Below are 26,566 nucleotides of genomic sequence, written 5' to 3' on the forward strand. Positions count from 1 at the left end.
TTTAGCAGACGCTTTTCTCCAAAGCGACTTACAATGGATGCTACGTAGTGCTACTAGCCCACACACCTTATTCACCGTGGTGACTTACACTGCTAGATACACTACTTACACTCGGTCACTCATCCATACATCAGTGGAACACACTCTCTCTCTCTCTGCCACTCAAACACTATGGGGGAACCTGAACAGCATGTCTTTAGACTGTGGGAGGAAACCAGAGCACCTGGAAGAAACCTACGCAGACATGGGGAGAATACACAGACTCCACACAGACTGAGCAGGGTTCGAACCCATGTCTTCTCGCACCACCCAGGCACTGTGAGACAGCAGCACTCCACTGTGCTGCCCACTTATTATTATTTATTATTATTTCTTCACTAGTGTGTGCAGATGCCATGTCAAACACAGCTGTCAAATAACACATTTTACAAGATTTTACAGAACAAAGAACTGGCTAATTTTGCTTTACAGAACAAAAGATTATCATGCTCACAAATCTGGTAATGACTTTTAAATACAGGTAGACCATTAATGGTTGTTAACTTAAGGTTAACGTATTTGTTGCACAAACCGATTACGGTTTAATACTGTTTAAAATTAGGCCAATCCCATGAGCCAAGTATAAAACGTCGTATGTCATAAACAGCTGCACATAATATGAACGCGCTTTAACATTATGACGCAGATTCGTGTGGTTCATTTGTTGCGCTGGACCGCCCCCTGGCGGTCAAACTCTGTTTCACGCTGTAATTTGAAGCGCTTTCAAGTTCCGTTTCAGATCCGCGCTTGCGCCGCTTAGTAGCAAGTTCTACTTTTATTATGCTCGATTCGTTAATTTCGTGTGGGGAAAACATATAAAAGTGCCAAAACTCGCATACCATTTGTGCTTTTAACGTGCATTGATCCCTAATATGTGTAATACTCACACACTGACACATGATACCGCGGGAAATAAGATACTAGCGCCAAGCATATGACAGCGATGCAGAAGCATGCGAGCGCGAGCCGTAGCTGTCTTGAAGCTCGAACTGATGTCAAAGTGTTTAAAACATTGACATGTTTGTGACATTATTCCATTTATTTCTGGCTTCCGCTGACTGAGCAGCTGTTCACGAGCCTTTTCCTCGAATGTTTATCTTGTTCACATCTTATTAAAATGTAATTCGTAAATAACAATATTGACAATAATGTAAAAAAATAATATCATAATAATCTTAATTTTGGACCTCTGGCGATGAAAAAGGCAACCACCACAAACGTATGGTATGAGCTGCAGCGAATACGTGGTCGCTAATACTTCACAGTGGTTACTGGACTACAGAATCTATCTTCGGCAGCGCGACAACATTTTACAAAGACTACAATAACCGGGAGCCTCACTATGTGTCGCGTTTAATATACATTTTAATGAACGCGACAGGCCTCGCCACCAATGACGTCGCGGCTTGGTGACTTCGGCGAATGACAGCTGAAAGCGTCTGGAGAGGAGATCCGTGACTTCAGCAGCAATACATACTATAGACATATAAACCTGGTGAGTTTTAAAATGCGTTTGTTAGTGAACCTTTCTGTGGAGAAATGTCATGTGCAGAGAAACTTTTTGGCTTCCTTGGTGTCGGCTGTCAGCAAGCAAGCAGCTTCATGCATAAAACGGGTGTGTACGTGATGATGTCGATGATGCAGTGGGTGGACGGATTAGCTTAGCAGCGAGCCGAGCCAGGAGTCACCGTGGGAGAGCAGAGTCGGATGGGCTCGTAGCTGCGAACGCACGCGGAAATGTACGTTTCTCACAGGGGGAAAGAATCACGCAGAAGAACTGATGACGTGTTGTGAGGTTAGCTAGCCTAGAGCTGGAGGAGCTCAGCTTGCTGCTTACCGTTCTCGTTCGCAACTCTCAGTCAGTGAGTCACAGTGAGTGAAGTACTTATAGTAAACCAGAAACACAATGTTGGTCAGTCAGTCATGTATAGAAAACGGTAATAATGACATGTTTCGACCACTCAGCCGTGTTCTGTGTGAGCACTGAACATGGCAGTAAAACGGACCCCACCAGGCAGGCACTGTGTTGTTGAGTCTCTGTCTCTCTCTCTCTCTCTTCTCTCTCTCTCTCTCTCTTTCTCTTTTCCTCTCTCTCTCTCTCTCTCTTTCTCTTTTCCTCTCTCTCTCTTCTCTCTCTCTCTTTTCCTCTCTCTCTCTTCTCTCTCTTCTCCTCTCTTTTCCTCTCTCTCTCTTCTCCTCTCTTCTCTTCTCTCTCTCTCTCTCTCTCTTCCTCTCTCTCTCTTCTCCTCTCTTCTCTTTTTCTTCTTTCTCTTCTCTTTTTCTCTTCTCTTCTCTCTCTGCCCATCTTTGTCTGCCCTCTCCTCTCTCCCCACTTCTCTGCGCAGCTCCATGTGTTCTGTACACCATCGCATATAAACACATTTTTCACCATAACTTACATCTCTTTAACATGGAAGCCTAATAATTGTTGTCACAGACATGTTCAGGATAAACTACATTCATTGAAGTATTGAAACGCCAGCACAAGATATATAAGTTGTCCATCATATGTTTATGTACGCAAAGATGTGTTGCTCATTGTTCTTTGCTAGACAACAAAAGAAGACACTTTCAATGAAATAAGATACTTAAATGACTCTTTTCACGGAATGCAGTGTAAAAATGACAGTTGTAAACGGGGGGAATGCAGAGTGAGTGGATGCTGTTGTGTGCAAGTGGGCTACGTCGATCATGTATTTGTATTCTTTAATGTGTGGCTCTTCAGGAGGCAACAATGGTATAGCAGAAGAATCTGAACCCACGAGGTGATGGCCCAGCAGCTACGATGGCCTCGGAACTGCAAGAGACGATATCCAACGCCAAACAGGAACGACACAAGAACCTATTCCTGAACTACAGGAACCTCAACATCTTCCCTGTAGAGTTGCTCAAGGATGAGGGCCTGCAGTTCCTGGAGAGGTTGTACATGAAGAGGAACTCCCTCACAACCCTGGTAAAAGCTCTGCGCTGCCGCACTGCTCCATGCGTATCGCCCTGCCTTTGCTCCGGTATTGTACTGAGAATCAAAATGCCAAATCTCTGCTCTCTGAGTAGCAGTATATGGTAGCCGGGGGGGACGGGGGTTGAAAAATGCTGTCGAGCCACATTCAACTCATAGCTACGCTTTTCATGGTTTTTATGTCTAGGGAGGGTATAGAAGTATGAGGAAAGGAAGGAGGGAGGGTATGATGTATGGATGAGTGACCCATTGTAAGTAGTCTATCTAGCAGTGTAAGTCACCTTGGTGAATAAGGTGAGTGGGCTGATAACACTACATAGAGTTCATTGGAAGTCACTTTGGAGAAAAGTGTCTGCTAAGTAAATAAATGTAAATGTAATTAGTTTAGCACTGCTTTCTGTGTATGTCTCTGGATTGTGAGCAGAGGGAAAACAGGCAAATGTCACACGCTCTGAGCCAGATTCGGTCCTGGTCTTGAATGTGCAGCTCGGACACCCTGAGACACCGATGCAAACTGCTGCAACGCTGCGTTGCTTAACATACATACTGCCTGTTGCTATATAGGAGTACTTCTTTCTGCATTGCATTCTGACAGTTGTTTTTATAGTTGTACATTTTACAGCAGGACAACTGGTAGTATAGTGGTTAGAACAACTGCCTTTGGACCCAAAGGTCACAGGTTCAAGCCTCACCTCCGGCTGTAGTGCCCATGAGCAAGGTACTTACCCTCAATTGCTCTAGTAAAATTACCCAGCCATTTAAATGGCTAAATAATTGTAACCTTAACATTGTAAAGTCGCTTTGGAGAAAAGCGTCAGCTAAAAATGAATAAATGTAAAAATTTTAGTTCACTTAGTAGAGTAAACATGGTTAAAATGTCAGTACATCATACAGGAACCTTTATTATGCAGTTATGAATGCTGTGGAAATATTGATCAACCTTGTCAAGCCCTGTCTTTGATTGTTTATAATGTAGTTGTTTTTTCATGCTGTCCTGGTAATATATAATCTGCAGTAGTCTTGGGAGGATTTGCAAGATGAGGAAAAACAAAATAACTCCCACGTAGAAAATTTTCTAGTCCTTATTTTTTAGTAGGAAAATTGCGATGTGGATATTTTGTTTCCTAATCTGGTTGGTCATGGTACTGTTATTTCTAAAGAATTTAATGCGAATACCCCTTTTATATTTTCATGACAATGTTAACCTTTTGAAAGTTTTTGATCAACCTGTGCAGGTACACTGAAGTACACTTAGTTGCAGATTCAGTGCTTCAGCCGTTGCTGTTCATTTTATATGAGGTGTGCTATTCATACATTTTCTTCTGACCCCATTTTTTTCCACAGCCTGAAAATCTGGCTCAGAAACTCCCAAATCTCATAGAGCTGTGAGTACATTCGGACAGATTGTTTCATTTCCCCTTTTTTAATTGTAACTGTGGGGCTCATAGCCAGTCACTTAAGTGTACAGTGTTATAACTCAAAGCAAAAAAAAAAAAAGTTCACATTTCAGTGTTTTTGCCGCAGCCTCACCTGCTTTCATGTTGGTTTACATGGTCTTTTTGTTGTGATCATGTCTGAGGTTGCAGTCGCTCTTGATCTCTCATTTTGGAATACCCTCCTTTGAATGTCATTTGCAGCACAACACATTTTATGCCCGAAAGTTCAGCAATACAGAAAACTTACTTCCAAATACTGTATTGCGAAGTTCTTGAAAATACCCTGTGGAGGTTGGAGTGTTAAATTGGGTAAAAGTAATTTCAGTGCTTATTGCTCCATTAAAGTCTGTGGCTTGGCTTCATTTTATACGGTTTTGCCCCCTGGCCTTTGGCGATATAGAGATGGCTACACAGGAGTGCTATGTAGCAATAATTTTCAAAACAGACATTTAATAAAAGCTTGCTTCACTGAAGTGGAAATCTAGTTAGCAGAATCTCCATTCATCAAAGGTGTTCAAAGGTCTCAGTATATCGTCTGTTGGCAGCGTCCCCTTCTTGTTTTGCTCTAGCAAATTTTTGTAGGGAAGAAGAGAATTGATAAAAGTCCTCAGCTTGCGTTGACACCCTGCTGAATGGATGACGTGCATTTAAGTGTAGTTTCTGATCATTTTGTTTGCCTTATTAGCTATGATGCCAGCTTAGTTACCTGTCTCTTGCCAGTACAGTTAGGTAAGTTCTCGCTACTGTTTTCACTACTCTCACAGAGGACTTACTAAGCGTTGCTGTTGCAGTGTGATGGTGTGCTCAACACGGACACCCGATCAAAGCCGAGGTGTGTGTCGGCGCAGTTTGCCGGACTCTGCTGACCTTCCTTTTGGTCTAGAGGCCGTTTCCTTGCGATGGAAGGACCCGCGGGTTCAAATCACACCTCCTTCTGTAGTACCCTTGAGCAAGGTACTCATCTGAATGGGCACAGTAAAAACTATCCAGCTGAGTAAATGGGTCACTGTAAGAAGTATAGTATAGAAACCTGACTTTCGAATTCAAGTTCAAGAAAAGTTTGCTAAATCAATAATAGGCAGTGAAAACACTGTGGAGATGGAGAGTTGAATTGAGGTATGTTAGTCATCCACTAGGTGTCACTGAAAAACAACAAAAAAGAAAGGATTGCGTTCGCATGAGCGTGGTGTCTGGCACTGGGGTGTAACTGTACCATGGGTACATCACAGCTCTGCTCGGTCTGTGCACCATTGGCATCTCCTCCTCACGTAGGTTTCCTTCATGTCTTTCACTTTCCTCCCACAGGACAAAGCATGCTTTTTAAGTGGACTGGTGACCCCGGTGTGTGTGTGTGTGTGTGTGTGGCTACCCTGGAAAGAACTGCCATCCTGTCCCTGACTAGGACAGTGCCCTATGGTGTCAGGATAGGGTTAGGCAAATGAGTAGCATGGTGTCTTCATATTGCTATTACCACAGCTCTGCTGATAATCTGATGATTTGAGAGACAAGAGCGTCAAACTTTGTTGAAATTGATTACCGTTTTTTGTTTTACAGTGTGATGCATTTTTGAGACAATGTTCTGTATCCAAAAAAATCACAAAATGAAAAAAACGGTTTTGATAACAGCCGATGGTGACGTGCGACACCTCTGAGGATAATGAAAGAAATCAAAACGCATTTAGGAGAACAGAAACCTTCTGAAGATGCATGTTTTATTTGTATATAACACGTCATCAATGAGCTGTGTACAGTACCTTCTGCAAGCAGGGAAGCTACGACAAAAAGAAGTGAATGTTTTGTGTGGGGCGGCGCGGTGGTGTAGTGGGTAGCACTGGTGCCTCGCAGCCCCTCGGCTGCACTATCAGACATGGCTGGTGGTGGCTAGTTCCCCAGTGTTCGCCTGAGTTTCCTCCACGTGCTCTGGTGTCCTCCCGCAGTCCAAAGACGTGTTTCACGGGAAGTGGTGACTCTAAATTGCCCGCAGTGTAAGAATACATGAGTGAATGACTGTAATTGCACTGTGATGGACTGCTTTCCCATTTAGGATGTACCCTGCCTTGGGCCCTATGCTTTCTGTGTAGACTGTAGGCCTTCACAACCCTGCAGCCGAATAAGATGTTGAGGATAACAGATGGATGGAACGTTTGGTGTGTAAAAAGACTGCGGAAAAACAGATGTGCACAGCTGTTGTGGTGCAACCACTGTGTAGCTTTTGTACGAAACAGTACATTTTTAAAAGCTTTCATTTAGGGGCCGTGGAGCAGGGAACTGAGCACAAATCACTTCTGATGATGAGCTGTGCTAACCAGTCGTCTGCTGTACTTGTGAAAGATACCGAAATCGGTATAGAAACTAACAGTCGTTGATCCAGAGCAGTGGTTTGATCCGCAGTTTGAACCCAAATGCCGTAAGTTGTTTTTCTTCATAGTGCGTAGAATAAATTTGTCACATCATTTGAGACATGTGATGGTTGAATCCTGTGTTCTCTTTTTTTTTTTTTTTTTTTTTTTTTTTTTTTAAAGGTATCTACATTCAAACAACATTGTCATTATGCCTGAAGGTAAGTCTTATGTTGATTCAGAGTACTTTCAGCACAATACATTACATTCCTTTGAACATAATGATCAGCAGTTTTGCAGTGGAGTAATTGGGTGCTTGTGGGCTTGCTGGCCGTCATTAGCTAGCGTACAGAGACCCACACTACAACTTCTGTACAGCTGACATCTGCTGCTGAGGGAGGCATCCGTGTCACAAAGATAAGAATCGGATGATCACAACGGGGGAAATAGCGGTTTGCGTGCATTGCAACGTGCAGCCAATGCCAAAGACTCTGCTAGTAGTGCTGTTGCACTTATCTTGATTCACTAGTAAAAAAAAAAGAAATGCCTTTTGGCAGCCCACCTGTTTAACACTTTGCTGTCATGGGTGGTACGTGTCTCCAGCCTCCAGCGGAAGTGAGAAGATGCACTGCTCCCCAGAGAGGGGCCTCACACTACAAACATTTCGCACAGCCCCACAGTCATTTACACCTCCAGAAAAAGGGGATAGTCAAACTCTATTCGCTTTGTATGCTTGCCGGCATCCCTGAATCTGCTCTTCTGCTTCGGCCCTCAGCCATCGGCAACCTGGCCAAGCTGCAGTCCCTCGACCTCAGCGACAATGCTCTGCAGGTGATCTGCCCCGAGATCGGCAGACTGAGGTCGCTGCGCCACCTGAGGCTGGCAAACAACCAGCTGAAATTCCTGCCTCCAGGTATGCGGTGGTCACACAACTAGGCTCATGACCACCTTGATCGGGGCGACCTCCCACTGGACCCCGAGTCTGGGAAGTTAAACTGAATTACTGTGAAGATGGCAAAACTTAAAAGCTATGCATGTCTCCATGGATAAAAGTGTCTGCCAAGCTAATAAATGACTTAATTTAATTACTGCAGCACAACAGCCTGAGTGTTCGCCCATCTCTGTCCCTCCCCCTTTCTTCATTCCCTGCTGTTCTATTTCTGTATCTGTGTCTATATCTGTGTCTATAAATGGGCCCTGTAGCGCCCAGAGAAGAGAAAGAATGAAGTGTTGTGTGCATGACATGGAAAAATTCGTAAATTATAGTCTCATCTTTTAGTCATCCATCATCATCCTGCACATGATCTAAAAACATATGTGTGCCCACAGCGGCAATCAAACAAACAAACAGACTGAACGTGGTGTGTCTCTGTGCTGCTGAAAGGGATTATTCACAAGGAAGTGACCATAGATGTCTATTTAGGGCCTCTCTGGGGCAGTGGCAGAGCACTGCGGCCCATTTTCTGAACGCACACCGCACACACCTTGTTTGCCAGCCTGCCCAAGGTATCTTTTTATAGCCATGTGGGGCGGCTCGTTCCTGTTGCCCCTGGCAGGGAATTAGAGAGCTGTTTGTTTGTTTGTTTGTGTCTCTGGTTTTAGCTGGGTGTGTCCAGCCCTGGCTTTGGCAGCACTCCCCGCCTTGCTGCTATTTCGGAGCCGTAGCGGCTTGTCGTGGCGCGTCCGCCAGCAAGATCTGGAAGCCGCCCCTCTCCCCTTGGCAGCTCTGCTCCCTCTGCTTTTTGGCTTCCTAATTTAGTAACGACGAGTAAAAATATGTGCTGGCGGATAGGCTCCGGGATGCCTTGCAGGCCTGTGCGGAGGGCTTTTGCTGTTGGGAGGCTAGAGAGAGGGGCTGCCTTTGCTCAGCTCTGCTCCATTCGCCTTCCAGCTCCTGTTACCACCCTTTTAAGAAATACTCCTTTACAGTGCAAAATGCCAAAGACCAGCTAGCGCTGCCAACCTGCTGGAGTGCGTTCTCCTGCTGTACCAGGCTCCTGGTCGGGCCCGTCCACAGTGCTGGCGTGTTGTACTTGGCTTTTCGCAGTAAATAGCAGAGGTGCCAGAGCCAGGGGTGCCCCGCAGGAGTTCGTGCTCATGGGGTGTCAGCTAAGGCTGCTCAGGCTTGTGACATTCAGACAGGGGTACTGGGGATCCTGCAACCACGTGCTGTTGTGGCACAGCACGACACAGAAGGTCAGGACCAGTGGGGAGTGCAGTGGTTAAAGCTTCCAAGACCAAGGTTCAAATTCTTGCTCTCACTGTAGTACACTTGACCAACATACTTGTCTAACATTATACGTGTCAGCTAAATGAATGAATGAATGAAGACAGGCGATTCCAGGTTGCTCAAGGGACAATGTTTCCAGGCCTGATTTTTTTTTTTTTAAATGAAATGAAAAGTCATTAAGAGAGAGATTTTCATTGTGAGGCGTACCATTTAATAGTAACATTAACACGCACTGCAGGGACATTCTTAAGCTGCTTATGCTGAGGTGTTTTGGAACTACACCTCATCTAACTGTAATGATGCTTAATGTGACTGTTGCCATAACAATTTAGACAGATGTTCAGATCAGACACAGTGGCTCAGAACCACCACTTTTGGAATTTTAGAAACTTGCAACAGTGTGTTTAGTAGTTTTTTTGTTCCTGACTGTCATGTTACATGGCAATTTAAAATAAAATAATTCTTATTCCTGTTATGCTCTTAATGTAATTTAACAATTTATGTTACTGTCAGTAGTTGTGCAAGTAATATTAAAGTGCATCTAAACTCCTCAGCTATACCAGACGGCTTGGCATCAAAATAAGTTTAAAGTCCAACAGCACAGCTATGAAATGTCAGTTTTGAACCCAAGCTTTACGCTTGCTATAAACCCTAATTCCAGTTCTGATCCCTTTCACTTTGCCCAGTCACACAGTGGAATTTGTCATTTTGGAACAGTGGTAAAATTATGTGAGTAAATAAAACATAAGTGTACTGTTCATCTAGAAATAAAGCCTACTGTGTTGTGGCACTTGGAGTCTCTTATTCAGTGTTAAATCCAAGATTAGTGAAAGCTTTGCAGACAGCATGGCCTGTCTTGGGTACCCAGCTTTGCGGTAAAGCATTCAGTATGAAAATTCATGTACCAGCCGTTTTGCCCCTTTTGTAGCAGGGCATTTGTGGTGGGACATTGGTTTTACATGCAAAGGTTTGCTGCTTTTTCTCACAGTTCTCCTGGCAGGTTACATTAGGTCAGCTCCACCTGGTGCTCCACTAAGTAGGCTGCTTCTGATGAGCTGTCAGTCATGGAGGTTGTTAGGCTTGTTTGTCAGGCACCCTCTTGAATGTCAATGCAGTTCATGGCGTGATGTCTGCCATGTCTCCCAGAAGCCCCTGGAAAAGTTTCCTGTGTTGTCTGACTGCCTTTTTGGCTGAATTTCTTTGTCAGGCACCGGAGAGCTATGAGAGGCAATCTGCCTTATTTGGGGACCAAGAATCCACAGTTTATTGTGCTAATGCTTATGTAAAGGCCCGTGTCAATGCACATTGAGGAAGGTGGAAGGTGGCATGTTTGTTTAAGTGAGTTGTGGAGATGTGCAGGAATTCTCTCCTTGGTCCATGTTGCTTCCTCCAGCAGGGGACCAGGTATCAGCTTGGATTTCACACTCACTTTGATAAACTTCAGCCTGGAGAGAGTTGAAATGCAGCTGCTCCTCGAGTCAAGGTCATCTAGAGAATATACCCATACTAGATTCTCTTGGAAGTTGCTTTTTCTTCTTTTTCAAAGTAGTTAAAGTTGATGCGAGATGCTTAATAGCAGTTGCCAGCATACCCAACCCAATTTTATTGGAGGAGTTCAGGGTAAGTATCTTGTTCAAGAGTACCGCAGCTGGAGCAGGATTCAAACTCAGGTGGCTTGAGTAGTAGATGAGGGCTCCAGCGCCTACCTACCAGCTGACATGAAGTGAAATATAATTCAATTGTAAAACGTAAGAATATCTTGCGTGTGTTTTGTGGCCTGTTAGCTAGCAAAAAAAAACTGTCATCTTTACAGGTAAAATTAATTCTGTTGAAGAAATAAAGATTCTGCTTCATTTCAGATACGTTGGTTTCACGTAGAGCGAAGCGCGGAGGTGGTCCGGGCTGCTGCGGACAGAGCTACTTATGTTCTTTGCTATCAATAATAGAAGTAGGAGCGCCCACAGGGCCTCCCTGGGTGATAACGTAGGTTGGGGGAGGCTCTCATTGGGCGTGGGAGATTGATGAAGAGTGCAAGGGAGCGGCGTTGTCAAGGGGGTGGGGTGGCAGGATGGTGCTGTCCCAGCTGGGGGCTGACGCTCTTTAAACGACCTTCAAGTTATCCTTGTTTTCCCAGCCTAGGTCTCCAAGGGTTTCAAGGAACAATGTTCTTCTTAGTCCACATCCTCAGCAGCCCCTTCTCAAGAGCAGCATAGAGTACAAGTGGAGGGGGAGAGTGGCGGAGGACTGAAGTCGAGCAGTGAGGGTGTTGGTGTGCAGCGACAGTCATCTCACTGATTTACAGCTGTGTCGTATTGGTCATCGGACCGCGGTCAAGCGTGTGTCTGACGGGCTGCGCTCACGTCACACAACACACCCTGCTTACTGAAAGTGCTCAATTTGGAGTGGTGAAAATCAAGGACATGGTACTGACCTCCAGTAACTGTAAATTAATTTCTACAGCAGTGAGTGTTCACTAAGGGCATTTAATTGATTTGAGAGTCGGTTTTTAGCGGGAGTCTCCAGCTGTTCTTTTATTATTTAGTTTCGTGGAGTGTAAGCATTTGTCAGAATGAATGTGCTGATTGTGTGATGGAAACAGTATGAAATGTGACGGTCTGCTCTGGGGTAGTGTAATGTCATAGAAGGTTCCTAGTGTTACTGAAAAAGACATGGGCTTCTGCTCTGGGCTCCCCTGTCCATAGATTGCTTCCTGTCTGTCCGACTTTGTCCTCTCTCTCTCTCTCCCACGCTGACACACACTCTCACGCTGACACACAGTCTCTCTCTCACTTTCTGTCCCTTCCTCCTCCTTTCCCTCTCTTCGCACCCTTTCAAGAAACTGGAGCGCTGCTGTTAAAGTGATAGAGAGTCTAATTTGCACCTTTTTTTCCCCCTTGATATCAGCACCCTCCCTTTTTTAAGAAGCAGTACACACACTCACACAAGCTTGCCGCAAGTGATGATATTGCAGCAAACAGGTAGCTCTGAGTGCTGATGTCAGACAGTCTGGCCATTGTGGCTTTCGCTGCCTATGCTGCCGTTTGTCCCTTTGCCCTTGCTGGCAGCAGTTACGACAACATTCACGCTCCCGAGCACCCTGGAGTTAGCGCTACCATGGGGGGGGGATCATCTCTGGGGGCAGTAGCACATGCCCTGCTTTGCTGGATGACAGAGGAACACACTGGCGCACAGCTCATTTCTCACACTCAGTTTATGTGTACAACTCGTATTGTTCAGTTGACACCCAGACCTGTGTGCGATACCTTTGTTAGCACAGGAAACACAGAGAATAAGCCCCTTCCGGAATGAACATTTGCATGTGCTGAGCTGTTTCTCCATATGTCTATTCTTACTTCTTGGGAGGCCTCTGTAGCTGTGCTGCCATCTGTTTTCTATAGCCCTTCTTACATGAGGCTTTTACATTGCATCCACTCTGTTTTATGTAGCACATATCTGCTTCCTTAAGGTTACCTTTGAAAGATGGAATGTTTTGGCAGATTGTTTTCATGCAGCATAGGTGTCTAATGGATGTAGCATTGTGCAAATTTCAGCTTTAAGATAGTTTGAAAATGTTTGTACAGTGCCAGTCATTGGTTTGAGTACCCGTGGACAAACCTGGGTAATAATTATACGGACTAACTGGATAGAACAGTTAAAGCAAAGCAACTCACAAGTGTCCTATGTCTTGAACTTGCTGTAGAAGAGCTGAAAGAATGTGAGCTGATTTCCTTGAACTTGATAGCCAAATGCCTTGTGCAAGAAATTTCTTTCCAGCAAGACTTTGATTTTTGACTGGTACTGTATATTTAGACTAACTGAATTGCCAGAAAGACCTAGTACCAGACAGTAGAACCTTAGCCATTGCAAATTTTGTTTGCATTGCCTGATGTCACAGACATGATGCTTTTCTGCGAGTTGAGCCAAAGGGCACAACTTGCTTAATTCGCTCCTCTGTCTTTCAATGGTTCTCAGTGACGTTGGCCATTTTTATGTAGCTGGTTCTAAATGCATTGAATCAGAGGACCTCTAATGTATTCCAATGCCTTTGTGTTCTGTTGCAGAGATTGGGGATCTGAAGGAGCTGGAGACCCTGGATGTGTCGGTGAACCTGCTAAGCACACTGCCAGAGCGTTTGCATCACTGCCTCTCCTTGCAGTGCCTGACTGCTGACCGCAACAGCCTGCGCTCTGTCCCCCGTCAGTTGTGCCAACTGCACAACCTCAATGAGCTCTCCATGGCAGCAAACTGCCTGACCTCTCTGCCACTGGGTGAGTGACTGTCTCAGGGTAAAGGCTGTTAGTTCACCTTTGCCTTATGGTGCTCCTTGAGGAGCATGTCCTTCCTGGTATGATTGAAATATATCTTCTTTCCATGATGATGATGATGATGATGATTATTCTTATCATTATTAAATTATACATTTAAGTCTGGTGTTACAGCGAATAACTTGTTAAAGTTGTCAGCCGCTGTGGGAATTAGTCTTCAGTACCTGTTGATCTCCATTGGTGAGCCATTGATCCTGGCTGATTGTACACATTCAGATCGTGAAGTGAGAGAAATGCTTGTGTTCTCTCTGTCCTTCTAGCTGGCTCTGAAATCATTATTTTACCAATTTTTCCCATTCATTCTTAATAAAGAAGGTGCATAGCATAAATTCTTCTGCCTTGCAGTCACTTACCAAAATAAAGGACAAAACGTAAACACCTCAAGCAAATATGTCTTGACAGCGTGCAGCCTTCCTGGTGTGATACCTTTTCAAAATTGAAAAAAGAAGGCATGGTAAATGATTCAGATTGAAGTGTGTAAAGTAAGAATGAGGCCGGACTGCTAGAATGCTTCAGCTCTTAATGGGTGAGTCTTCTTAGAGGGACAAAAAGCCCAGTGGAAGGGGGCCCATTGCTACAGATTTTTATTCTGATGAATATTGATGAAAGTCTTTTGAAAGGAAAGCAGAGATCAAAACTCTTGGAGAAGATCTACTCCTTGGTTTCCCTCCTTCTAATGCCCTACCAGATTTTTGAGTTCAATCTCCAGTTCCTGAGGTGGAAGATAGAGAAGGGACATGCAGAAAGAGATGGATATCAGTACTAAACCCACATTTACCTTCTGAGTAAAACTGGTTATGAAACACCTTCACGGAAATAGAATTAACACATTACTATTGGAGTTCTTTCTTTAAAGGTTATGTTTTTTTAGTTGATTTTGGCTAAAGTTTCATAAAAGTCCTTAGGCAAAGTGTACAAAGTGTACAAAGTGAAAGATACAGCTGTGATGCAGAAAATGAGGTTTTAATGTTGAGTACCAAGTAGTTTTGAGACATGTGAAGAGGACCAGAAGTTGGGGGCAGGTTTGGGCAGAAGCGTGCATCCGCACAGCACAGTAGCCCTTTGTTGTAAAACCAGCACCAACCATTTCCTTCGGCACACATGGCCTGACCACGGGCCCCCAACTAAACACGGGACCCACAGCCAGGTCTCCCCCCTAAACTGCCTCAACGCCACATTTCACTGTCGTCTTACCACTCATTCAGGAACCCCGGTTGGCTACCAGGCATGTGCAGGCCAGACACAGTCCATAAACTTAGATTTCCTGGGAGCCATTTTTACAAAGCGGTTGCAAGGGTGTGGAAGACAAAGTGTATGCTTAAATAGCAGGACTTGGGCTTAGGAGCATGCGTTTATGTAGGGCAACCACACCCACACTGAAAAGTCACAACTGGAGCCTGAATTCCTGTGTTTTTATGAACAGCCCACAGCGATGGCAGAGCGCCTGGCAACTAGAAATTCCTCAATTTCCGGATTATAACACAATGTCTGTGATAGAGCAGTCATCATTTTCGTACCCGTCCAGAAGTAATTTTTTATATTAGTATCGTTATATTCTGGAACTCTGGAGTTTCATCGAGTGAAAATGTTGAGTGGTTCTAGACTGATTGCCTTTTGTATTTAAGATAAGCCCCCAAATCTTTCCTGATGCTTCTTCATCCCAATGTGAGTTAAATGGCAGATGCCAAACATCCCAGAATAAAAACGTTACTTTCACTTAGAGTCAACACTGGTACTGTCAATCTGTGCTTCTCTTTATTAATTTAATGAAAGTGGTGTTTGTTTCTCAGAGGACATTAAAACTCCCTCTGAATATGAAAATGATGAAAATACAGAAAACAAGTCTATTCTCCACAGCATGCTTCTATGTGAAAAAACATCTGTTTACCACAACATTGTAAAGCAGAAAATATACAGGTCCAAAAACTGGAATCTGAAGAATCATAATAACAGTAACCTTTTTGAGTGATTTTCTGGGCTGGTCTGAAAAGAGGAGCTGATTTAGTTTAAAATATTGTAATGATTTTTAAAACAAGAGTAGGAATGAATTTGCAAGCATGCTGTATAAGTCACACTGTCCCTGTCAGAATGCCTGCAGTTTACTTCTGTGCCTTCCTAAAATACAGTCTGCCTAAAGCTCTTACATGTAAATATGACAAGACAATTGCAGTACCTCACAATTTTGCAAAACACCACGTTTTTCCATGTCACATAATGCAGTTTGTTCTTTTTTTCAAGGAGCAGGTACTTTTAGCCAGACTGCTAAGATGTAAACCACTTCAGCTGGCAGGAGTCCGTTGCATACCTCTAATTATTGCCAAATGAATTACCATTTAAACAAAATTGCGCAGATCATACATTTCAGTGTAGGGGGAAATTATATGCAATTCGAGTACATGTCCTGAGCATGTATTTAGTTTCTTCTTTTATTTCTTGGTAAAGAATTGAAAAAATAATATTGTGTAGCTTGGGAGGTTTTTTCTGAAAAGGTCAAATGTTCTCATGAGCTAAAAAATTAATCACGCTGGCAGCATTTGAGACATGTTAGTCTGAGGCATGATCCTTTGTCATTAGTGGGGAGAAGGACTTTGTAAATTGATACAGAAATTCAACACATAATATGATCCTCTCCTGAAAGACCACTTAAAAATAAATTCAGGGGCTTGGAAAAGTGTGTCATCCATTAAACAACCTTTGTCTCTATGTTTATTTGCTCATTAGTTGAGCTGTGACTTTACTAGGAACAAATGGGAAAAACTTATTCATGAATACAGATTGGTGTCCAGAAAAATAAACCAGTAAGTGAAACAGATAAAGGTTCTAGTGCTTTAATCTTCAGGTTGGTCTCTTCCAATTTTCTGCAAGCTGTTGAAAGCTGCACTGGGTTTTTGCATAGACGGGCATGTGTCTGTAACACTTGGGCTTAAAGGTTTGTAAACCTTTTGGAATTATCTGGATTTCTGCATTAATGGCTCCTACAATTGTGATATGGTCTTCGTATAAGTCAACATAATAAACAGTCTGTCTTAACACACAGTGTTTTGCATTTCCATATCATTATTGAATAAATAGTTTAAACAATCTGGGTCATAGGTGGGAAAAGAATGTAAACTTGTGGGATAATGATATTTTAAAATGAGGATAATTGAAGTCAGGGGTTCCAGTCAGTTCACGTGTAGACTCAACTTGCTGTGCCATATGGGGGGGATAAAAAAAAAAAAACTACACAATATTGGTTGTAATATGGCCCAATCAAGTGAGATTTCAGTGGACCTCAGAAGAAGGGTTTTATTGGACCTCCGACGTCCACAGTCAGGCAGATAGTTTATAAATGAAAGAAATTCGGCACCACTGCTTACCCTCCCAAGGAGTGGGTGTCCGACGAAGATCAGTGCAAGGGTGTGGCGTATAATCCTCAAACAAGTAACAAAGAGCTCTAGGATGACAGTCTAGGATTTTCAAATGTCTCTTGCACTTGATAATATCTGTGTTCATATCTACCTTAAGAAAACTGTACAAGAGTAATGTTCGTGGAAGGTTACTGTGGAGGAGAACACTGCTCCCCAAAAGAAAACGTTACCACCTGATTCACATTTGCTAAAGACCACCTGGATGTTTCACAACACTAGTGCAACAATGTTCTGTGGGCAGATGAGACAAAAGTTGAACTTTTGGGGAAATTTGCAGTGCTTGGGAAGAAAAATACAAAAAACTGTGTTTTGGAAAAGGCACTCGTATACCAACAGCAAAACTTCATCCCAGTAGTTAAGCAGGGTGGAGGAAGTATAACGGTGTGGGGCTGTTTTTCTGTCTCAGGCTCTGGACAGCTTGCAGTCATTGAGGGGCCAGTGAATTATCAAGCAATTCTATAGCAGAAAGTCAGGGTGTCTGTGATTTGAAACTCCAAGTTGGGTCATGGAACATGACAGTGACTCAAAACACATGAGTAAATGGACAACAGACTAGCTGAAAGAAATTCCATATTTTACAATGGCCAAGTCAGAGTCCTGACCTTAGTCTCTTTGAAATGCTGTGGTGTGATCTGAAGCAGGCTATACAAGCAAGACATGCCAAAATATTCATGAGCTGAAACAGTTTTGCATAGAGGAGTGGACCAAAATACCTCGTAACTGCTGCACCATCTGAAAAGGAGCTATAGTAAGCATTTGCTAGCACTGGTTCCTCTAGTTACTAAAAGGGCTCATGTCCTTTTTCCAATCGATGACCATGATAGTTTAAACCATTTATTTAGTAAAGCTATAGCAAAGTAAAATGTTATGTGTTGCCTTTTAAAAAGATAGTCTTTCTTGTTAAGATTTTCATGAAAAAAAAATCACATTTCAAGAGTCATTCATGTGGCAATCTGGATAATTCCAAAGGTTTGCAGACTTTTTCACAAATATTGATATGAATAACAATAATAATAGTTGTTATAACTTTATTTATGGAACCTCTCAAACAAATTTTGCTGCTCAAAATGATTTACAAAAACAACAAGTTAATCTCCTCCAAGTAACCACTGTAATCACTCTGGAGTTAATTACTGCAGTAGCCAAATATGTTGTTTAATGGTTAAAGCTTTCTTCCAGTCAAAGGACCCAGGTTTTAATCCCACCTACTGTAGCACCTGGTTGTATAAACTAGGTATATGAGGTTAAGTAGCTTAGTGTACAAAATAAGTAATGCAAATTGCCATGATCAAGGTAATATATTATATTGATATGAATGTATAATATTGATGTTTGGATGAGTGACCCATTGTAAGTAGTGTATCTAGCAGTGTGAGTCACTGCGGTGAATAAGGTGTGTGGGCTGATAACGCTACATAGAGTTCATCGAAAGTCGCTTTGCAGAAAAGCGTCTTGTAAATAAATAAATGTAAATGTATGTAAATGTAATATGTTTAAAACTATAGAATAATTAGGTTCAGTCATTGTCTTCTCCACCTCAAGACTTTTCACTCCAGCCTGGTTGCTTTGCCTGCCTATGGAGATTTTGTTTCCAGCAGAACTTTATTAGTGTTTCCATCCATCCATTCATCCATCCATCCTCAGACTTTTGATCAGTAGTCCATGTGAGGGTGTCAAAAAGGAGCCACAATAATTGCATTTGAACAGATCTTTAGTATTGCAGATACTTTTTGACTTGTCATGTATGCATAGAGACAGGAGAAGTAATTCATACAAAGGCCCATTTGACTTGTCAGTCAGCTCTGTAGCAGTAATGCAAACTGGAGCTTTTCAGAATGTGCTTTTTCGTGGTGTTGTCAAGATGATCTGGAAGCAGAAGGAAGTCTTCTCAGAAGTAGACTGCCAGTGCTCTAGTTCTTCTGTAGTTCTCCCATTCTAAAAGCTGAACTTAATCTCTTCTACAGAAAGCTAAAGTATTTGAATCATCAGGAAGAATCCAGCCCTTCAACTCGTAGAGGAAAAGACTGATTGTAAAGTTTAACACCATGAACACCTGTACACATCTCGAGAAGAATCTGAAACTTGTGCCATGTGGAAAGCATGTGCTTATGCTCAGCAGCAAACTGCTTGCCAGGAGTTCATTGGCTCTGGTTATTTTCGGGATTCAAGTTTTGATCTCGGAAGTCTGAAGCATGTGGAATTGTTACAGTAATGGCCCTGAAAGTACCTCTTAAAATGAGATTTTGTAATATGGTGTTGCAAGTCAGATGATAATATTGTAGAAATCCCATTTGTCCAGCCTTATTGTTGACATCCCACAAGGAATGAAAGGAAATTGCTATAACATAGTGCTGAAGCAGGTGTTTGGGAAGCTTCCAGAGTTTGTACCTTTGTATGCAGTATGTGACCGTTTTATACTGTGTGGTGTTGCTTAGTGCTTAAACTGGTGTATAAGTTCATATTGCTGAAAGGTTTCAGTGAAAATTTCCACAAAGACTTTCTATTACAGGGCATCTTTATTTCATGCAATGATGTAAATAGGCATCTGTCATTTGTAAATGGAGCAGAGCATCTTCATTGCCTGTCACAGTTCAACAGATTTCCTGAAAGTAACACCTAACCTAGCCAGCCCCAGGGTCACCCCCCGTGCCCAACAATCCAGTTGCCTGCCTGGAGAAGTGTGGCAGTGGCAGACAGTCCTAATTGGAGGTGTAGCGTAAGTATGTAACCAGAGGTGAAGTAGTTAACTGTCTGGAACTGGAGAGGTGATACTGGGATGCATTCCAGAGTCATCTGCACCCTTATCTCTGTCCCCCTTTGAGGTGTTCTGGTCGGCTGGAGGTGGGGTGGGGGTGGGGGGCAACAGAGGGGTGCATGTCCCTAGGTGCCACACACATACCAAATGATAATGAGCCTGGCACACTAACGAAACAGGATCCTCTATCCCTCCGAGGGATTCACACCACCTCACTCCAGTGCCCCCCCCTTTAAGTCAGCCAGCAAGCGACTGCCAAGTCCGTCTTTCCTCATGGGCAACATGAAATATACCTTGTTTTGAGAAAGAAAAAAGAGTGCTTACACATTTCCTTGCCATGTGTCATGTAGCAGCATGAGTAGGATGAAATATGTGCACAGAAAAAGCAAAAAAGGGAGATAACTACATGATTGAGGACATTTACGGGCATACCAGTGTAAAGGTGCCAGTTCTTATCGATTCACACCGTTTAGGATCCTGTACAGTTCCTGCCAGTGTGCTGTATTTGCATCTTTTCAGAATTACCTTCGTATTAAATGCTTGGTAAGAGACAGATCAGGCATGTGTGGACGGGATCCTGTTTTCTGTCAAGGCTGTGTGTTTTCAGTCTGTTGCTGTGTCTTGCATTACTCTGATTTGCTGAAAAAGAATGAAAAGTGTGTTAACGAGAGTGTGCAGAGAATCTGCTTGTGGCCGAACCCCACGAGGAGTCACACGGGCATTACTGAAGCTTGTCCAGTAAGCTGGGAGAAGTGACTGATGACAGGGATGTCTCTGTCAGATTTAGGGCGCTCCCGGGAGCTGCAGTTCGTCTTTGTCGACAACAATGTGCACTTGAAGGGCCTTCCATCCTACCTGTACAACAAGGTGATCGGCTGCAGTGGGTACGAGATGTTCTCCTCTTTCCGTTCGTTTGCTCAGTGTGCAGCACCTCATTTGTGCATTCAGTGTAACTTCATAAAAGGAAATGAAAAAGAATGTTAAATGGCTTTGTTTACGTCGCTTTGAAGGAAAGCGTCTGCTAAATGAATAAATGTAAATGTAAACACTCCAGTGTTACTGATCTCTGAAGGACAGGGAATGTTTTACAGTATTACATTCTGTGTTAGGATGTACCTCTTTACTCCTGCAGGTGTGGGCTGTCGGTGCAGGTGCCCGATGGGAAGCTGCTCTCCATTTCCCTTGGGGATGTGAACATCCCGCTGCCAGAGGAGGTGAAAGCCATTGGCTCAGAGGCAGAGAGTGTGGTGCCCCTGGAGGAACTGGCCATGCGGGTGCTGTACGGCACGTACAGCCCGTTCCTCAAGAGTGAGTGCGCTCTCACTGAGCTGTGGCCGCAAGCTGCCAAACACTACTTCCTATGCCACACACACATTCCGTAAGCAGTGTGGGACGTATGTGGAAACCGCAGAAGGATCGGAGAAGAGCTCCCACTCGTCTCCCTGTTTTCTTTTCACGTTCCGCATTTACTCTGAGCTACCAGCACCGTTAATCATGCTCTTGAGTTCCTGAACAATATTTACCCTACCTATGCCTTCTGCCTGTATCACAGGTTCACTTTGTTAGTAATGAAACCACAAGGGGTCTCCAATGTATGTGTGTCCCATAAACAGATAATAAATTCATAGGAGTTAAACCACAGCCCTTCCGGGATTCAGCGTGGAAGTTGTTCCATATCCTGCTAGTTGCATTTCCCTAATATCGACATGTAAACAATGCAGAACTCAGAGAGCTGCTGTACGGTTAGATACAGTTACGTGTGCACCCTCACTCGTTGGTCTAGCACTTGGTAAAGGGTATTTCCATCTGCTAAACGTGTTGCAAGACCATACTACGTAAAATCATCTGATCAGTAAAATTGTAAGATTGATTGTTATCAGTGTTCCTGTGCGCTGTTTTCTCATTGGTGGAACCATTTGATGTTCGACTCCACCGTGTATACCCTACATTTCATTCTGAGATGCCATAGAAACAGAGAGAAAATATTTTGGCAACACGCAATTCTGCTGGATTCATATGCTCAAGCGAGAGCATATGAATGCATGAGAGAGAAAATGTCTTTTCCGCTGTCCGTCTGGCAGATAACAGTCGGGCTGAATTCAAGAGGACGGCGATGTGCCTTAATGTTTTTGAATATTCATCTATCTAGCTCAAGTCACAAATCACTGCTGGGTGGGAATATTTGAGTCAAATCACGTAGAACTTTGGGATGAATTTTACAGGTGGCTGAATCTCTGCATGCTGCTAAGAACTTGGCAGAGAGGGCCTCTTCAGTGGATCAGGCCACATGGAACTCATTACAAAAGGACTCTTTGGTTCCGTTAGAAAAATTGGGTTGGAACTAATTGGTGCAGCATACCAGGAATCCTAGTAATTTTATAGTCTGATTTCCTCAACCCGTGGGCTGCAGCCTGCTAGACCAGAGCTGGAATACACAGGATTAATGCAGGGAAAGCATTGGCAGTAGAGGCTCAACAGGGTTTCATGGATGTTTTACAGTCTGAAAGTACAGCCCTCATCTTGCCGTTGACCTTGAAAAAATACACACCCCTTTCTGTAAAAACGTGGTTGTTAACCGGAGAAGTTTTCAGTTAATCTGTAATAAGTATTTTGTGTTATACTGAAGTGGATAGTAACTTGTAATGTGAGTGTTGCTGGTTCATATCCCTGGACAAGCACTGCTGGAGTATCCTAGAACAGTGCATCTGACTTCATTTGCTTCAGAAAAATATCCAGCGGACCGACTGGGTAGGGACAGCTGGTAGCGTAGTGGTTAGAGCTACTGCCTTTGGATCCAAAGGTCGTAGGTGCGATTCCCACCTCCGGCTGTAGGACCCTTGAGCAAGGTTTTTACCCTCAATTGCGCCAGTAAAATTACCCTGCTGTTTAAATGTAAATAACATTGTAAGTTGCTTTGGAGAAAAGCGTCAGCTGAATGACGAAATGTAATGATTAAAGCTGACCAGCATACAACACTTTTGTAATGTGAAAAGCAAATTGAGTTTTTTATTAGATATGTCGAGATTCAGCTATAGGAAGGTGCAGGATGAAAGTCATGTTGTCTGTGTTTTTGCTCAGACTCAGACTTCCTGCCTCCCCTGTCGCTGTCGCTACCCCGGAGTCTGTTGGAGCTGTTCCGCTGCCCACTGGGACACTGCCACCGCTGCAGCCAGCCCATGTTTACCATCGTCTACCCCAAGCTCTTCCCACTGAGGGAGACACCGCTGGCGGGTGTGCACCGCAGGTAATCCCACCCGGACGCCGAGGAGAGCACTCCGTAAACAGTCCCCCTCCCTGCCTCAACCCACCCGGCCGAGAGAAGGCTGCTTTCCCTCAAATAATAATCTTTCGCACCTTGTTTTTTTGTGAGGACTGCGTTGCAGCCGGCTGGCAACAAGCCACTCGTACCCTCGCTGCGGCCTTTTCTGTCATTATCTGTTGGCAAGATTGGAGGCGTGAAGTTGCACAAACTTTTCCCTCACCGAGTGATGTGTTGCTCTTTGCTTTCAGTTGTTTCGCTAATCTGAAGACACATACTCATTTTGGGAATTGCTTTTCATCCACAGTAATTTGCCTCGCAAAAAAAAAGCAAAAACCAAACAGCAGCCCCCGCCCACTCCACCACCCCCTGTATGCTCCTGCTGTTGCTGCAGTCAGTGATGGGAAGCTGGTACAAGTGTCATCGAGAGGAAGGCTAATTGAAAGGGAAGGCGGCTGCGCTGATTCCCTGTGACAGCCCTGCTGTGCTGGAGCCAGGCGTGCCGTCTCACACTGGGGATCCGTACAGGGGCCCTGCTGTATCCACTTGAAACACGGCACTGTGCAATAACAGCCCCTGCCAACACCATTTGGGCTCACGCCAAAGGCTCCGCATCAGTTCATTAGGGGAAAGAGCCCTTATACCTGCCCTTCATTTCCTGAGGCATGCTGACCTGTGTGCCGGAGCCGACGTCAGCACCCCGGCTCTGATTAATCTCCCGGCGCTGCGGCCTCCGGGCCAGAATGCCTCAAGGTCCGAAACCAGCTCCAGCTCGGTGCCTTTTCGGTTTGCCTGAGCCGAGACGGTGGGTTAATCGTCTCATTAACACAGAGTCCTCGGGGACTTGTTGTGCTCCTGGAATCTCCCCTGTCAATCACAGCAGGCGCTACGTGAAAGTCTGACTCCTATCTAGTAATGCATGCGTTTGGACACAAGGGCCTGCAGTGCAGTTGCTGCAGACATCCGTGAAAGGTCCTATCTGACTGGAAAAGTGAGAGAAGGCCATAAAGTGCTGGAAGGATCACACAAATGCTCCAAGATTTAAAATGCTCTCAGCTGACACTGTTTGCCCTGAGCCTGTGGGGTATGAGCAAGGCTTCACACCCTCCGTTGTCATCTGCTGTCATATAATCCATTTTGTCCTCCTCTTTCTCTTCTCTGCCTGGCTTTTTTGCACCGCCTCTCGCTGTTTCACCTTCTTACTGTGTTTTGGACAGGACCACAGTAAGCTTTGTGGCCTACTGCTGTTCCAGCCAGTGTGTGCGGACATTCGACCTGCAGAGCTAATCCCCGGACCCCACCTCCCTCCCCCTGAGTGAGAAAACACACGGGGATTCCCACTCCGGATCAACTGAATCCAGACCCCTCCCAGCTGCCGATGACCTCCAAGTTGGAAGTCTCAGTCATCCTTCCAGCTCGTCGCACGAAGCTTGAAAGGAGAGCCCCAGTCATATGAGCACCAAGCTAAGTGCTCTTCTCTCTATGCTGTGATATGGATTTCATATTACAGCTTCTCCAGTCATAGTCTGTTGTTAAGATTGTGTAATACATATTAATAGCAGCTTTTACACTAAATGACTAATTTGGCTGAATGGAGTGTAATCAACATCAGTCTAAATAAGAGCTCCAGCACTTCATAATTGTGAACTGTTCAAACTGTTCTTCACAAATGAGTAACGTGCACTAGGTTTAGACAAAAATGATTGTTTAAATTATTTTAAATGTCTTTATCCCTCTCGAAAAGGAATGCGTCGTATTTTTGTAAATTGCGCCAGATGAGAGAGTAAAACGGAATCCCGTTAGAAAAGTAACATAAATCTGAGAAGAAACCTTATCAGAAGTAGGTTTTCTACTGAAATGCTGTCTAGACCCGGAAATCCCATAAAGCATTTCACTTCCTTAATACTGTTAGATTTTTTTAAAGTAATCAAACAATCTGAATACGACATTCAGAAAGCTTTTCTCAAACCTGGAAACCAGGATATTTATTTATAGTTATCTTTCACAATTATCTGATTTTTGCAGATCTCTGTGGACAGTCTGAATAAATACTTCTATAAAACAAATATTTTTAAACGTCGTATTAAAGTTTGCTTAGTGTTGGGACAGTGCATGCTGATGTGAATGTGTGCATATTTACATAAGTACATGTTTTGTTTTCGGACTTGTTTAATGTTGAATGTATTTCAGAACTTTTCCCCCACTGTGCTTCTGTCATTGTGTTTACATGGGTTGAAAAATGTAATGTGCCGTAAAGCCACCATACACACATTTACATTCCCATAACTGCAGCAGACGAGAAGCGTGATCTTATAAAAGGAAGAAGAGTGCTCCTAACTCTCTAATGCACGTCTGTCTGTAAGGCAGCCAGTCTTCTGTGTTGTCCCTAAAGCCCTATGGGGAATGAGGAGTAAATCCCTGCTTTTCAGTTTTCAGACACTCTCCAGATTGCATTGTTTATATTTTTCAACTTTGGGAATAACTCAACAAGAACCGCACATCTTACCAAGGCTCCAGTGTAGAGGGCAGCAGAGTTCTGTCCACGTACGTTCCGCACAAACTTGGAATGTGTTCCACAGCTCCAGGCAATGAGGTTGAGCACTGTGAAATAGAATCATAATTAGAAATGTCAGTTTCTGAGCTAAACGAAACATGATGGAGGTATTACAATATTAATACCTTATTGCCGCATTCCCTGTTGCTTGAAACACTTAACGCCACGAAAAATATCAGAATACATTGGTGAAACTGAAGTGGTGGATATGAAGCCTTTAGTAAACTTTAAAGTTGTGTTTTTAAATGTTTATATTTGAGTACCCTAATAACAGTTTTTAAAGTGTTATTTAATGAAGGGGAGGAGTGTACAGTGGAAAATCCATCCAAACTGGTTGCATTGTGTTGTATAATCTATTACCATTGGTTGTGTTTCTTTTAAACCTCAGCTATTGCAGATGACATGTTTTACATGTGAAGGTCTGACATGTAGAACTACGGTACAGTACTGGAACTAGAGTACAGTACGTATTTATACTGAGCTCAGACTCTGGTGCAAAGCAGTTCCCTCTGTAACATACTGACAAAAGGAAGCTATAATCGATGGACTAAATAGTATTACTTTGTGACTTAAACCTGACTAAAAAAGGTAAAAACATTTTCTCAGGGTCGAGTAATTTTAAGTTCCTTAAGACGCAGACAAATCAAGCTTTTCAGCTCAAGATCGGTTTTGCAGGCGGCAAAACAGGCTGCCGTGGCTGTGGGGATACACACTTTCTTCCCACAGAGCCGCCAGCGCGCACTGAAGACGTCATCCAGGAGCGCGGCATACCTTGTGCAGTAGGATCCTGTGAGACAGCAGAGAGGAGGGACGTGGCTGGACTTGCCCCCGACGACAGCCCCCTCTCCCAGCCCTGCTGTGCTGTGTGTAAGGAGCGCCATCCGCAGAGATTTGCAGGCACACTGTCAGTGCTCCACCTTCTACAGCCCCTTCTAAAGAGAAAAACAGCGCGGTACTGAAGCCGAAAACATGCAACGATTGGATTTTTGTTGGGAAAAAAAATGCCTGTACACAGCAGCCAGTTTACTTGGAACTTTGGTCTGAGTGAAAGAATAAAATATTTTTGTGGCGAGGGAATGCTTCTTACTGTGTTTTATACAGTGGTGTCACAGAGGTATGAAATTGACAGTAGCATGAAATTGCTCTTGTAGCTTCACACCTCAGTTCCAGGAGAAGTTCAAACATGCCACATGAAACTAAATTGCAGAAAAAAATCTCCAGTGTTGTGCAATACACAGTTACTTCTTTCCATTTTGACTT

The 26,566-nt window shown here is 43.8% G+C and overlaps 1 protein-coding gene across 2 annotated transcripts; it reads left to right on the forward strand.

The window, feature by feature from the left end:
* Window positions 1–1,425: 1,425 nt before the first annotated feature.
* On the forward strand, window positions 1,426–26,374 carry lrrc28 (leucine rich repeat containing 28). 2 transcript variants are annotated; one of them, XM_018763876.2, is made up of 10 exons: window positions 1,426–1,534; window positions 2,765–2,992; window positions 4,343–4,383; window positions 6,957–6,994; window positions 7,549–7,686; window positions 13,065–13,271; window positions 20,275–20,377; window positions 20,626–20,801; window positions 22,572–22,737; window positions 23,970–26,374. In XM_018763876.2, the coding sequence occupies exons 2-10, from the start codon at window positions 2,825–2,827 to the stop codon at window positions 24,037–24,039; spliced, it is 1,107 nt and encodes a 368-aa protein (XP_018619392.1). In that variant the 5' UTR covers window positions 1,426–1,534; window positions 2,765–2,824; the 3' UTR covers window positions 24,040–26,374. The 2 variants fall into 2 exon arrangements, with proteins under 2 accessions (XP_018619392.1, XP_018619391.2); XM_018763875.2 differs by lacking the exon at window positions 23,970–26,374 and adding an exon at window positions 23,060–23,927.
* Window positions 26,375–26,566: the final 192 nt, after the last annotated feature.

The sequence above is a fragment of the Scleropages formosus genome, chromosome 11, assembly GCF_900964775.1.
Source record: "Scleropages formosus chromosome 11, fSclFor1.1, whole genome shotgun sequence".
NCBI lineage: Eukaryota > Metazoa > Chordata > Actinopteri > Osteoglossiformes > Osteoglossidae > Scleropages > Scleropages formosus.